The sequence below is a fragment of the Mangifera indica genome, chromosome 12 (assembly GCF_011075055.1).
Source record: "Mangifera indica cultivar Alphonso chromosome 12, CATAS_Mindica_2.1, whole genome shotgun sequence".
Taxonomy (NCBI): Eukaryota; Viridiplantae; Streptophyta; class Magnoliopsida; order Sapindales; family Anacardiaceae; genus Mangifera; species Mangifera indica.
This window is the reverse complement of record NC_058148.1, coordinates 10,684,277-10,696,999: the sequence shown is the minus strand read 5'-3', so window position 1 is coordinate 10,696,999 and position 12,723 is coordinate 10,684,277. Positions and strand designations below refer to the sequence as shown.

At 32.6% G+C, this 12,723-nt stretch overlaps 1 protein-coding gene and 1 long non-coding RNA gene across 2 annotated transcripts; one reads left to right on the top strand and one right to left on the bottom strand.

The window, feature by feature from the left end:
• Nucleotides 1-3,074: 3,074 nt before the first annotated feature.
• On the bottom strand, nt 3,075-3,804 carry LOC123192673. Its single transcript, XR_006496912.1, has 2 exons — nt 3,425-3,804; nt 3,075-3,329 (listed from the first exon to the last, which is right to left on the bottom strand). It is a non-coding gene; the product is annotated as an uncharacterized LOC123192673 (long non-coding RNA).
• Nucleotides 3,805-7,464: 3,660 nt separating this feature from the next.
• Nucleotides 7,465-12,573, top strand: LOC123192866 (methionine--tRNA ligase, chloroplastic/mitochondrial). Its single transcript, XM_044605549.1, has 12 exons — nt 7,465-8,280; nt 8,700-8,843; nt 8,950-9,099; nt 9,387-9,554; nt 9,721-9,845; nt 9,936-10,029; nt 10,345-10,443; nt 11,048-11,228; nt 11,340-11,455; nt 11,625-11,780; nt 11,935-12,063; nt 12,154-12,573. The coding sequence occupies exons 1-12, from the start codon at nt 8,005-8,007 to the stop codon at nt 12,322-12,324; spliced, it is 1,809 nt and encodes a 602-aa protein (XP_044461484.1). The 5' UTR covers nt 7,465-8,004; the 3' UTR covers nt 12,325-12,573.
• Nucleotides 12,574-12,723: the final 150 nt, after the last annotated feature.

Here is a 12,723-nt window from a genome sequence, read left to right as displayed (position 1 = left end):
AAGAGGCATGGGAAAAATAAGAAAATAGACTTGGACCTACTAGCAAATTTATGTGTGAAAATGTTTTGTGATTTCTCTAATTAGTATTTAGGACGATTGAATATTTTTTTTTTTACTATTTTCAATGCAACAAAAAATGATTGAGTTATAAATTTTTAAGATTTTGAGACTAACAGCATTATTAAAAGTGGTATATTTACAGAAAAAAATTATGCATAAAAAAATCTTTACTGGCTTTTTCATAAAATTATATATAAACAAATTAATAATTTTATATTATTTAATCACTATTAATAAGATTTATTTGTATATGTAATATCATTTAATCAATATTAAATAAAAACTTAATTTATTCACGTAACATTGATCCACTAAATAGAATCAACCATTAACTTAAAAAGCGTAGCCTTATGTCCCATCTCGTATACAAGTCCCGAAACCCTCCTCATTTCCATCTCGACAATTACCAAAGCTCAAACGGGCAAGAGAAGAGCCCAAAGGGTTGTGTTTCTATTTGATGGTGGTGATTACAGATTAAAATCAAAACATAGATACGTAACAAAAATATAAACATTTACTCGAAATCTTGTAAGATTATTAGACAACAATATGCATTATAAAATTAAAAGGGTGCTTGGAATTTACTAATCCATGTATATTTACATTCCCAAAATATCACATGCTTGCATTAGTTGGTGGACTCCTTCAACCTTCAATTTTCCGCCTGTATATATAATAAGGTTTTCCCAATAAGCTAGGAGTATGTTCTTTATCCCCTGCCTTTTCCTGTGAAAATATCTTGTATCAACCATTTTAATTTAAACTGTTATTTATGTAAAATATATTTATCGGGGGCTTAATTTTGAAGTTTTATTATTATAAATTTTTAGGGGCTTTTATTTCTTTTAAATAAAATTAAGGATCAATTTTAATTTTTTTAAATAAATTTGAAGGTTTATTTTCTATTGAAAAATATAATTTTTAAGGAGTTATTTAATTTCAATATATATATATATTATTTCTCTTTTTTAAATTTTATTTAAAAAATTAATAAATTTCATTTACAAATTTAAAATATGAATGGAAGAATAGATTTTTCAAATATAAAAGATGAAAAAGTAGTGTTTCATCAAAGGTTATGTGAGAAATAATCATGCAGCCTAAAAATTATGCTATAATTGAAGCATAAGTGTTTCATTATACAGTCATTTTATATATATATATATATATATGATTGATCATATAATTATTTAAGTACTTTTTATGCGTTTCCATAAAGGAAAAGAAAGGAGTTACGTTTCAAATTTTTTGTCTAAGTTTGAGGCCGGCAAACCTATTAAAAATTTTCCATTAGTCAAACATGTTTTGGACTATAAATCAACCTAATCTTTTCTTTTCGATGGACATCGATGGAGAAATTTTTTAAAAGATCGGTGAAGAATTTAGGCCAAACGACTATTTTGATGTTTTCTTAAGTTTTCACCATTTAATTATATAAACACTCAACACCTACCCATAGTCGATTAAATTTAACTGAACTCTAACGTCTGAAAATTTTATCTCTTTTTACCCCCTAAACTTTAAAAACTAAAATTTTTTCTTAGCCTAAGTTTTAAAAAATGACAGTTTCACCCTAGGGTTTGGTTTTGAAATCTTCGACGACCTCTTCGGCTCAGTTGCCGACGGCGTCTCCCTCCCGAAGCATCCTCTCCTTCCGGTGATCCCTTTCCTCCCATTTGGAGGTCTGATCGACGTCGGAGACGCCTTGGGAGACGAAGAACTTCTTCGTCTGAGAAGACCGTCCGTCTTCCCCGACGAAGTTCTTCATCTCTCAAGGCGTCTCCGATGCCGATCGAACCTCCAAATGGGAGGAAAGGGATCGTCGGAAGGAGAAGATGCTTCGGGAGGGAGACGTCGTCGGCAACAGAGCCGGAGAGGTCGCCAGAGATTTCAAAACCAAACCCTAGGGTGAAACTATCATTTTTTAAAACTTAGGCTAAGGGAAAATTTTAGTTTTTAAAGTTTAGGGGGGCAAAATTTGATTCTATTTTAGTTTATTTTTAATATTATAGAGAAAATGACGATTTTACCCTTCCACCGTTAGAGTTTAGTTAAATTTAACCGGTCATGGGTAGATGTTTGGTGTTTCTATAGTTAAAGGGTGGGAACTTGAGAAAACATCAAACCTTGGGTGGGAAATAGTCGTTTGGCCAAGAATTTAAGAAAAAAATGTGCACATTAGAGAACCGTGGCAGCCTGTACATTCTTACCGGCCCAGGTGAGCATTGGCTGAACTCCAATTTGATCGACGCAATTCAATCGGCTTTGCGTCAAGTCAAAGCGGAGGCCACAAGTTCGTCATTGGCTCTAATCACTACCGCCCAAGGCAAGTTCTTCTCCAACGGTTCAACGGTTTTGATCTGGCCTGAGCCCAATCAATCCAATCAAATTTCCTCCTGATGTCGTAGAAATTGCAATCTCTTATACACGATTTAATTACCCTTCCCATGCTGACCATAGCCGCCATATCAGGCCACATGTCAGCCGCCGGTGCGTTTTCATGAGAAAGGATCGAGGTTTTTTGTACATGAGTGAGCTGAATATAGGGATAACGATTCCGGCAATTTTATCACTTTGCTAGAGAGCAAGGTTGGTGGGCCGATGGCTTGACGCCAGATGTTGTTGTGAGCGGCTAAGTTGACGGCTAAAGAAGCGACGGAGAGAGGAATGATAGACGCGGAATATGATAGTAGTGAGGAGACTGTCAGAACTGCGGTTGAATTCCCCGGGGGGTGGGGGGTTCGGGGTTCCTTAAGAGGAAATGGGATTTTAAGAGGGATGTTGAATAATGTGGATTTTGATGAATCTCAAAACTGTAGCAGCCGCATTCTTCCTAAGCAAAATAAGTGGAACTTCCAAACACCGAAGGATGCTTTGAATTGGGTAAATTAGTATGGTGTTTGTTTAGTTAATGTACAGTAATGAAAAAATATTGAGGAATGTCATGCCTAACTTACATTTTGTGTTCCCGTTAGGGGAATCTTAACAACAGTAGACAATTTGTCATCGCAAGATTAACCAAACACATTAACAATATGATTATAAATAGATTTGTCTCCAACCAAGAGAGACTGGGGAGTTGAATGTAATGCAAAACATTTTTCTGCAGATACAAGTTAACATAGACCAGCAGTCAGTTCACCATCCCATCAATGTTTTTCTCGCTCTATCCACAATCTGATTTCTAGCTTGCTTGCAGCACTTTCCTCCAGGAGAAATCTGTAAACTTCCCACTGGCGTTCTGAAGTTGAACGTCTTCCGATTTCAGCCTACAAGCAAGACTTCGAAGAGGTCAATTTGACCTAAAAAGAGTAAGATAATTGCCCAAGTAAACGAAAATGAGACCAAGAAATTAGACTCTCACTGAGAAAATACATATTCCTAACATCTTCAGTGCCAGACCCCTTTCCAGATAGTTCAACAGGATTAGCAGCCACGAGTTCAGTATCTGGGCCACGGCTGGTGACAATCACTCGCAAGGGATGAAGCATCCCCACCTTCAGATAACAACGCAAAACAGTCTGCTGTTTGGGATCCACAATTTTCTTCCCATCTGTTAGCTGAATAAATAGATCCATATTCCAGTACCCTTTCACACTTGAAGAGATTCTACCATAAGCTATCTAAATGAGAAACACAACAGGTGTATATTGGTAAACTACTAGTTGCAAGCACACATTAGATGAGAAGAGTATAAGAGTTTGGGACTGAGTACCTGAATATTTAAGTCCTTGGAAGTCCTCAAAGAGGCCTTTTTGATCTGCACACTCTATTTGTAGCAATGCATGAGCCGGGCTTAAATGATTATCCGCTGTGATAGTAGCCCTGTTCACTTGCCAAAATTTTCAATTAAATATTTTGATATAAAACGACGTCGTTTTAATCAATATATATTAAAATAACATTATTTTAATAATAAAAATTTGAACTCAAAATAAGTCAAACTAAATTTGAACCGAATTCGAGTTTAACTTTTACTAGCTTGATGAGTCCGAGTTTTGCTATATACAAATCAAACCGAACTCGAACTCAGTTTTGCTCGAATTCGGCCTTATTTTCACCTATCTAAAACATTTTTTTAACTAATATTTTTTATTTAAAACAAAAAAAAATTAATGAAATTTTTTTTACATAATATTATAAATTTTAATTACTATTTTATCTTTTTATTTTTTAAATTACCATATAAAATCAAAATTAATACAAATTTAAATAAAGAACCTTTTAATATTTCAAATACCTAAGTACCCTTTTATTTTATTTTCTTTTCATTTTCACCCCCTCAGTCTCTCTTTGTTTTTGGTCTGCCTCCACCACCTCTCTTTCGTTGGCAACACATCTCATTGCCATCCCATCAATGTATCTTCTCTCTCATACCATCATATATTTTTCCTTTTCTGTCACATGTTATTGTCTCTCACCACACTTGCTTCATTACAATTTAGTGATGTTATCGATAACTCTTTACTTAATTGAGTCGTCAATAAATGGATCAAGTGAAGAGTTATTGACAACATATCAAATTGTGACAAAAGAGATAATATTAAATGTTAAAGCTCATAACTCATTAGAAATCACCCTTTAATGGAGACTCTTTATTTGAAAACTCAAACACACAAAAACTCTCTCTAAAGATAAGTTTATTTAGTTAAAATTATGAGATAATTCTCCAATCTCTATAACATACTTAATTTATATATTTTTTTAATAACAAGCTACATAGACATGCATTCAAGGCATACACAATTGTGTGCCTTTTTAAAATATCTAATATGACACGTTATCTATTATGTTGATGTGACATCGGATAAGCATACGTACACCCTTTATTCACAATTATTTATCAATTTAATAATTCAGTTAAAATACTTAATTCAATTCCTTAACAAATACCATTTCATAACAATCAAAATAATAACAAAAATGCTACTTTAAGTTTTTAACCGTGGGACATGCCTATATTACGTTCATTGTCTCTTCAAACTTAGGTCCTATAATTAAAACATCATCCATTTTATCACCATACTCTAAGTGATCATAATTCAATGTATTTCCCTGCCATTCATTAAACCAAATTCTAAACTGTTTCCAATAATTCAAAGCTAACACATCTACAAGATTCTTCAACATCTACATTAGTATTACTTTCTTCTTACTCTTTCAAACGTGATTCATTTCATACATTAGATTAAAAGGTTCACAAATTTTATGTATTGATTTATTATAACTTTTAAATCTATGTGTTTTGAAACTAAGAATTAGATATGCTCTTTTTGAATTTGAATTAGTTGTCACAATTAGAGGAATGAAAGAGTTGATGTTGTTTTGACAAAACATAATATAACAAAAAATATCATTTTCATCTTCAATGTCGTAAAGTATTTTATTGATTGAATCTTTATGTTTCGTAGTTGACAGGACAATATTCATTTATAATCAATACGAAAACAATTATTCAACAACTTAATTAATTCACTGAACATCATATCGAAATAGATTTTAACCATTGTTTTCCCAATATGCAAACAACCATGTTCAAGTTCTTCGGTCTCTTTAATGTTTTCATGATTTATGCATCCCTAAAATCGTATCTAATATTGTTTATTGTTGGTTATATTTATATAGACATAATAAAAAATAATTATTTTATTAATTTCTCATATTTTCCAGCTTTCTGTTTCTCTTTAAAATTTAATTTATCCTTTTTAGGTCATGAATCCTTAAAGAAGATACAAATGCTCAGCCTTTTCTTTGGAAGACCATCATAAGGTTTGAACTTTTCCAATTTTCTGACTATCCTATTATAATTTGTGAATTCGATACATCGAGTTCAAAATCACAAATATGATAATTTTATTTTATTATAATGAACAATATTAGATAAATGGTTTTAAAGTTATAAACACATGTGAAAGGAGGATTTATCTTCATTATTAAGAAAAAAACTAAGTGTGTATTATTTTGGTAAATGAAAAAAATTGAACATTATTTCGTGGGTTAAAATGAAACGTGCATATAAAAAATATTTTGTCGTAAAAGATATTTTCTAAGTCTTAGCCGATAAAAGATAGGTATTTATATATAAAGAGAGTATTATCTTATGGGAATAATAAATAAAATAATATTATATATTTTTATTTTAAAAATATATATATATATATATATTTATATATATATTATTATATATTTATATGTTATTTTATTTTTAATTTAAAATTATTTAATTATATAATAATATATATAAATATGTATATACTTATATATTTAAAACAAATATATATGATTTTATTAAAATAAATCATAGGAGGAAGAGAAATTGTGCTCGCACTCCCTAATGCAAACAGTGAAAAAACTATAGAATAAAAGCCAGCAAAATGCCCATCTGGACTGTAAATATTGGTTAATTTTTTTAGTTTACCAAAAGTTTTTTATCATTGTGTGAAGCAAGCTCAATATTTATAATTATTTAATAAAATACGACTTGTCGTTTTCTTATTGCAACTATGGAAGGCATGTCGTTCTTAAATAGAGACGTGGCAAGCTTAAATTGGGTCGTTCTATCATAATCCAAAGGCTAAAAGACTTATTTCCACCCTAGGAGGTTTGTTCTTAAATTTTTATCCATTTTAGTTATTTTATAATATTTTTAATTAAAATTAAAAATACAATTATTATTTAAAAAATTAAGATGAAACCTTACTTTGATATTAAATTATAAAAATTAATAATCTTTTTATTAAAATTTTAAAAGTATATTGATGTTTAATCAAACGAAAACTTGTTAATTTTAAAGGTCAAGTGAACAAAATTTGTTTTTATTCAATGAAAATATCAGTTGACGTCTAAAGATAGATAGAAAAAGAAATTGGTAAAAAATCTAATTGTCGATTGTTAAAGAGAGAAAAAGAATTTTAAAAGAAAAAAATATTTTTAAATTTTAAATAAAAAATTATTAATTTTTAAATAAAATAAAAAATAAAATAAAATTTTAAATTTTTATTAAACCACAATTTTATGTTAATTATAATAAAAAAATTTTATAGGTGCGTTTGGAATAAGCCTTTTGGCCTAAACCAAAAAAATCAATTGGGAACAATTCGAAACTATCCGTGGCGTTTGCTTAAAAATCAAGCTCGTTGCACTTCTACAGGAAATTGTCGTAATTCATAAACTGCTCCCCAAACCCTAACGTCGTCAATGTTCTGTTACATAGAATTTTGAAGTCATATTGAATTACCTTTTCACCCCTACAGTAATTTGATTTTCTAATATATATATATATATATATATATATATTATATTATCTTTAAAATATCAGTTAGAAATCAAGAACAAGAATAATCCAGTTGCCATTAACAATCCGGTACCATCTACAGGTAAACCTTACCACAGCAAAACCCAAATACTATCAACATTTAACACCGTCAATTTATCTTTTATGTTAAAAACACAAAAATCTACACGAAGAATGCAATATTTTAAATGCTCATGAGTACAAAATCTGAGTATGAGAAAGATAATGGGCGATGATGACATGCAGAAAAATGGAGAGGCAACTGAAAGGAAAAGGGAAATAGAAGAGGACGATGATGGTGATGATTCCAGTGATGGCGAGACTCAATCAGAATGCATTGTGCGCCACCTTGCAGCTCTCCTGTGGTCTGCCATGTTTGCAACTGGAAAAGATCGGCGAAGCCACGAAGGCTCAATTTTGACTGGGTCTCTTTGACGAAGTATCTGACATCAAAATGACTGAAATAGCCTTGAACCTTTAATTTTTTTGACGGCATTCAGGTTCGACGATAGTGTTGACGACTTCATTCCTGCATAAGTGAAATCGGTTGTGTCAGGGTAATTTTTGAAATTCTGCCAAAATCAGTTTATCACTTCAAACGTCTGAACCAGATAGCTGGCCGAGAGTGAAATAGTGACGAAGAAGAAGAAATGGCGGCAAGAATGAACTGTTCCATACAAAATAGTCTCTTCTTATTGAACCCTTTGAATTCCAAAGCCACAACCCATTTCAAGAATCATCTTAAATTTCGTCAATCCCTGTTTTCTCTCTCAAAACGAACCATGTTTTGTTCTTGCTCAACCAATTATGATAAGACTAGCACTGATCCTTTTGTCCTCACAACCCCTCTTTATTACGTTAATGCCCCTCCTCACATGGGCAGTGCTTACACCACTATTGCTGCTGATGCTATTGCTCGATTTCAGGTACCCTTTTGGTTTCTATTTTTAAATGTTTTTACGCATTTTCGTTTTTTAGTTTTTGAGATTTTGTTACATGACTAGAAAGAAAATATTATAAGAACTCCATTTAAAGTTCTGGAAGAGTCTTAATGCGGAAAATGATTGATCTTACTGGTGTTAATTGTTCAAATTGAAACTGAAATCCATGAAAAGAAACTATGTTATTGTGTTTTTTTAACTTGAATTTAGTTGAAAGTTGACAATTTTGAAACTTGAATTAAATATTGTAGGCAGTGGTTTTTTTAGATCATGGAATTTAGTCTACGCTGCATTTTCTTTGTTGTTTAAGTTAGTGGCATGAAAATTGTGAACTGTATAAACTGGTTTTCTTCATTGAAGGTTGATTCAAAATCGCTAATTCTTATGTTCATATTTAATGGTAGAGGCTCTTGGGAAAGAAAGTTGTTTTTATCACTGGCACGGATGAACATGGGGAAAAGATAGCCGCTGCTGCTGCAGCCAGTGGTTCAAATCCTAGTGAACACTGTGAAGTTATATCGCAAGCGTACAAGATGCTCTGGAAGGATGTAATAATGTTCTCCATCATAAGATTTCACTCTTTGATAGGAGTTTTAAACGTTCTAACTGCTATAGTTTTTACATTTCTTGTTGTCTTTTACTTTCTGATGGCAGTTAGACATTGCATATGACAAGTTCATTCGAACAACTGACCCCAAGCATGAAGAAATTGTGAAGGAATTTTATTCTAGGGTTCTTGCCAATGGTGACATTTACAAGGCTGACTATGAGGGTCTTTACTGTATTAACTGTGAGGAATATAAGGTAGTACATTGTGTTTCTATCTGCTTTGTTTGGGCCTCTTGGTTAAAAGCTTCTAGTTATGCATTTTATTATGGATTAATTGATGATTTCCATGTAGTTCTTTTGTTTCTGAGAGTTTGGTTCAATTACCATTGGAGGGTTAGAAGATTTATAAAGGCTTTTGTTTCAGCATCCTTTCAATTTCATTAAACACTTAAATATAAATGCCCATGTAATATATTATTTTTATACATCTTTCTCTAGAATTCCTAATTACATGATATTGTTTGCTCTTGTATTTTCTGTAGGATGAGAAAGAACTTCTGGAGAACCACTGTTGTCCAATACATCTAAAGCCATGTGTTGCACGGAAGGAAGATAATTACTTCTTTGCCTTGTCAAAGTATCAAAAACCATTGGAAGAAATTTTGACACAGAATCCAGATTTTGTGCAGCCCTCTTTTCGTCTAAATGAGGTGAGACTGTATGGAACATCTTCTGTGTGTTGTTGTATTCAAGATTTTTATGATGCATTTTGAGTTAACATCTTTTGTGATACAAATTTCTTTCGTGTTCAGCTATAACTTCTATTAATGACAGGTTCCTTACTAGAACCTCATTTGCGCTCTATCTATATTCCAGGTGCAAGGCTGGATCAAAAGTGGCCTAAGGGATTTTTCTATCTCTCGAGCATCTGTTGATTGGGGAATTCCTGTTCCTAATGACAATAGGCAAACCATATATGTTTGGTTTGATGCTTTGCTGGGGTATAGTCCCTTTCATCCATTTATTCTAAATAGTATCAGCCTATCAGCTTAATTCTTTATTAAGATGGTGCTTCAGTTTCTGTTAAGCAGTTACATATCAGCTCTGTTGGAGAACAAGGATCAATCTAATTTGCAAACTGCAGTCTCTTCAGGTTGGCCTGCTTCACTGCACTTGATTGGCAAGGTATATCATTTTTATTATTTTTTAGATAGGTTTTTCCATTTCCAAAGTTTAGTAGACATTGGAACATCAAAATTTTGATAAATGTAAATGAAAAAAAACTTGGATTGAACATGGTAGATATCCTGTTGTTTTGAGGTAAAAAGCCAAAATTTGTTGTCACAGTAATTTTATTCATAATCTGCTTCTTAATCCCTTGAAATCCTTTGCTAGAGTTCTTTCTATACTGTTTATTCACTTATTTTGTTCTTTAGTTAACTGTGTGATTCTTGTTCAGAGTTGTGGTACTTCTCTAATGTTTTTTTGGTTATCCTGTAGGATATTTTACGATTTCATGCTGTTTACTGGCCCGCTATGTTAATGTCCGCTGGACTAACTGTTCCTAAGAAGGTGTTTGGCCATGGATTTTTGACTAAGGTATGTGAATATCAAAAAGCAACAGGGAACTGGTTTCAAGCTTCTAGTATTTTTTTAACATCTCCTAATTATTTTATCAAGTGGCTCTGATTGGCATTCTTTGTCCAGATTTAGAAAGACTTGAGAGGGGTAACTTCTAATGTTATAGTAAACTGGCTGATGAAGTTGAATTTCTTTCATTTTGCACAAGTCACAAAACTGATCATGAGTTAAAAATTTTGAAACCCCAAAAGTTGGCCACAGTATGGTTTTTTTTGGGACAATCATATGAGCACTATAAGAGGCACTCTTTCTTTTAAATCCCTGTGCATAGATCACCTACCTATTTCAACTGCAATTGTAGGATGAAATATCAGTGTGAGAGAATATTTTTAACTCATTTTCGTGGTGATGGAATTCAAAATATTTAAAGGTTGAGTCACTTTAAAGTAGAATCTTTGTGATTAGTTCATATTTGAATTGAGGATACAGGAGATGTTTTTTTTCTTATGCATTGTCAATATTAAGCTGACAAGAGTAAGCAAGTGAGAAACATTTAACATTTATTTTTTCTTAAGCACCTGATTTTTTGATGCAGCAATGCTTTTTATTTTGAAAATTATAGGATGGCATGAAGATGGGGAAGTCTCTGGGAAATACACTTGAACCAAGTGAATTGGTCCATAATTTTGGTCCTGATGCAGTCAGATATTTCTTCCTCAAGCAGGTGGAATTCGGTAACGATGGGGATTATTCAGAAGACCAATTTATCAATATTGTCAATGCACATCTTGCCAATACTATAGGTATGTTTGAGTTATTATGATTGTATTTTCTTTTGTACAACTAGGGTTACTTTGATGCTTATCCTTTGGATTCCTAAGCCAAGGTGGACAATATGGTTGTATGCAATTCAGGAAATCTTCTTAACCGTACTCTTGGCCTTCTTCGAAAGAATTGCCAATCAACTTTGGTGGTTGATTCAGCTATTGCAGCTGAGGGAACTGCATTCAGGGACAATGTGGAAAAGCTAGTAAGTTTGCTTAATTTTAATGCCATGTTTCATCCATTATGTTCCACTACTTTCTTCACGTTTGTGCTTGAACAAGATAATCTCATGGGCTCAACTATTTGCTTGGCTTTTATATGTTTTCTATGTCAGCATGTCAGGTGATCCTAACTTCTGGTTTTCACTTTTGTAGATTGAAAATGCTAGGGTTCATTATGGAAACCTATCGCTATCATCAGCGTGTGAGGCTGTGCTGGAAATTGGTAATGCGGGGAATTCCTACATGGATGAACGAGCTCCATGGTCACTTTTTAAGCAAGGGGATGCTGCTTTTGAGGCCGCAGCTAAGGTTTCTGTTGAAAATTGTATACTTCTACAAGATGTTGTGCAAGACATACTTTATGTCTCTTATCTACTTGCCTCATCATGTTTTCGATTTAGGCTACTGGCAACATTTTATAGCTCACATTTCATATTATTGAGAACTAATGGTACTTTGGCAGGATCTTGTAATTATACTGGAAGCAATGAGAATAATAGCAGTTGCATTATCTCCAGTTACACCAAACTTAAGTTGGAGAATATATGAACAGCTTGGCTACTCAAAAGAACAGTTTGACAGCGCTAACTGGGTCAGTCTCTCATAATTCCCGGAAATAGTAGAACAAATTGCAGCTATTAATCTGCTTTGGTTAACTTGATTGATTGATTTTGTGATGCAGAGTGATACTAAGTGGGGTGGACTAAAGGGTGGTCAAGTCATGGCTCAACCTAAACCGGTCTTTGCAAGAATTGAACTGAAAGCAGAAACGGCAGAAGGGAGTGAACCAGCAGCCAAACAGGTTGTGAAGAACAAAGGGAAACCAAAGGCTAAAGCAATAGCAGAAGCTTAAAAAGTGATATATCTCTGTTTTAAAACCACAGTTTAAATTCATAGGAATTTTGTTTTTGGTCATTGTTTGACATTTTAGTAAATTAGTCCTTGATTTTAGAGTTTTTATAGCAAGTTTGAAAAAAATTACTAATTTTGTGGCCCTCGAGAGACTATGTATCCGTTTTACTTATTATTTAAAATTTAGGCCTGAGATGTAAACTCCTTCATATGGTATTTCAATGGGCATCATTTTTATTTTTTGCTCTTATTTGATTTGATGACCCTCATGTACTCTCGAATGAAACCATCACTTACATATCCCTCATTTACCAAGGAAAAATTAAAACTCCATTTTTGTTACAACAATAATATCTCTCTCCATTCAACAGTGGAAGCACCCAACAACATTGAAACAAAA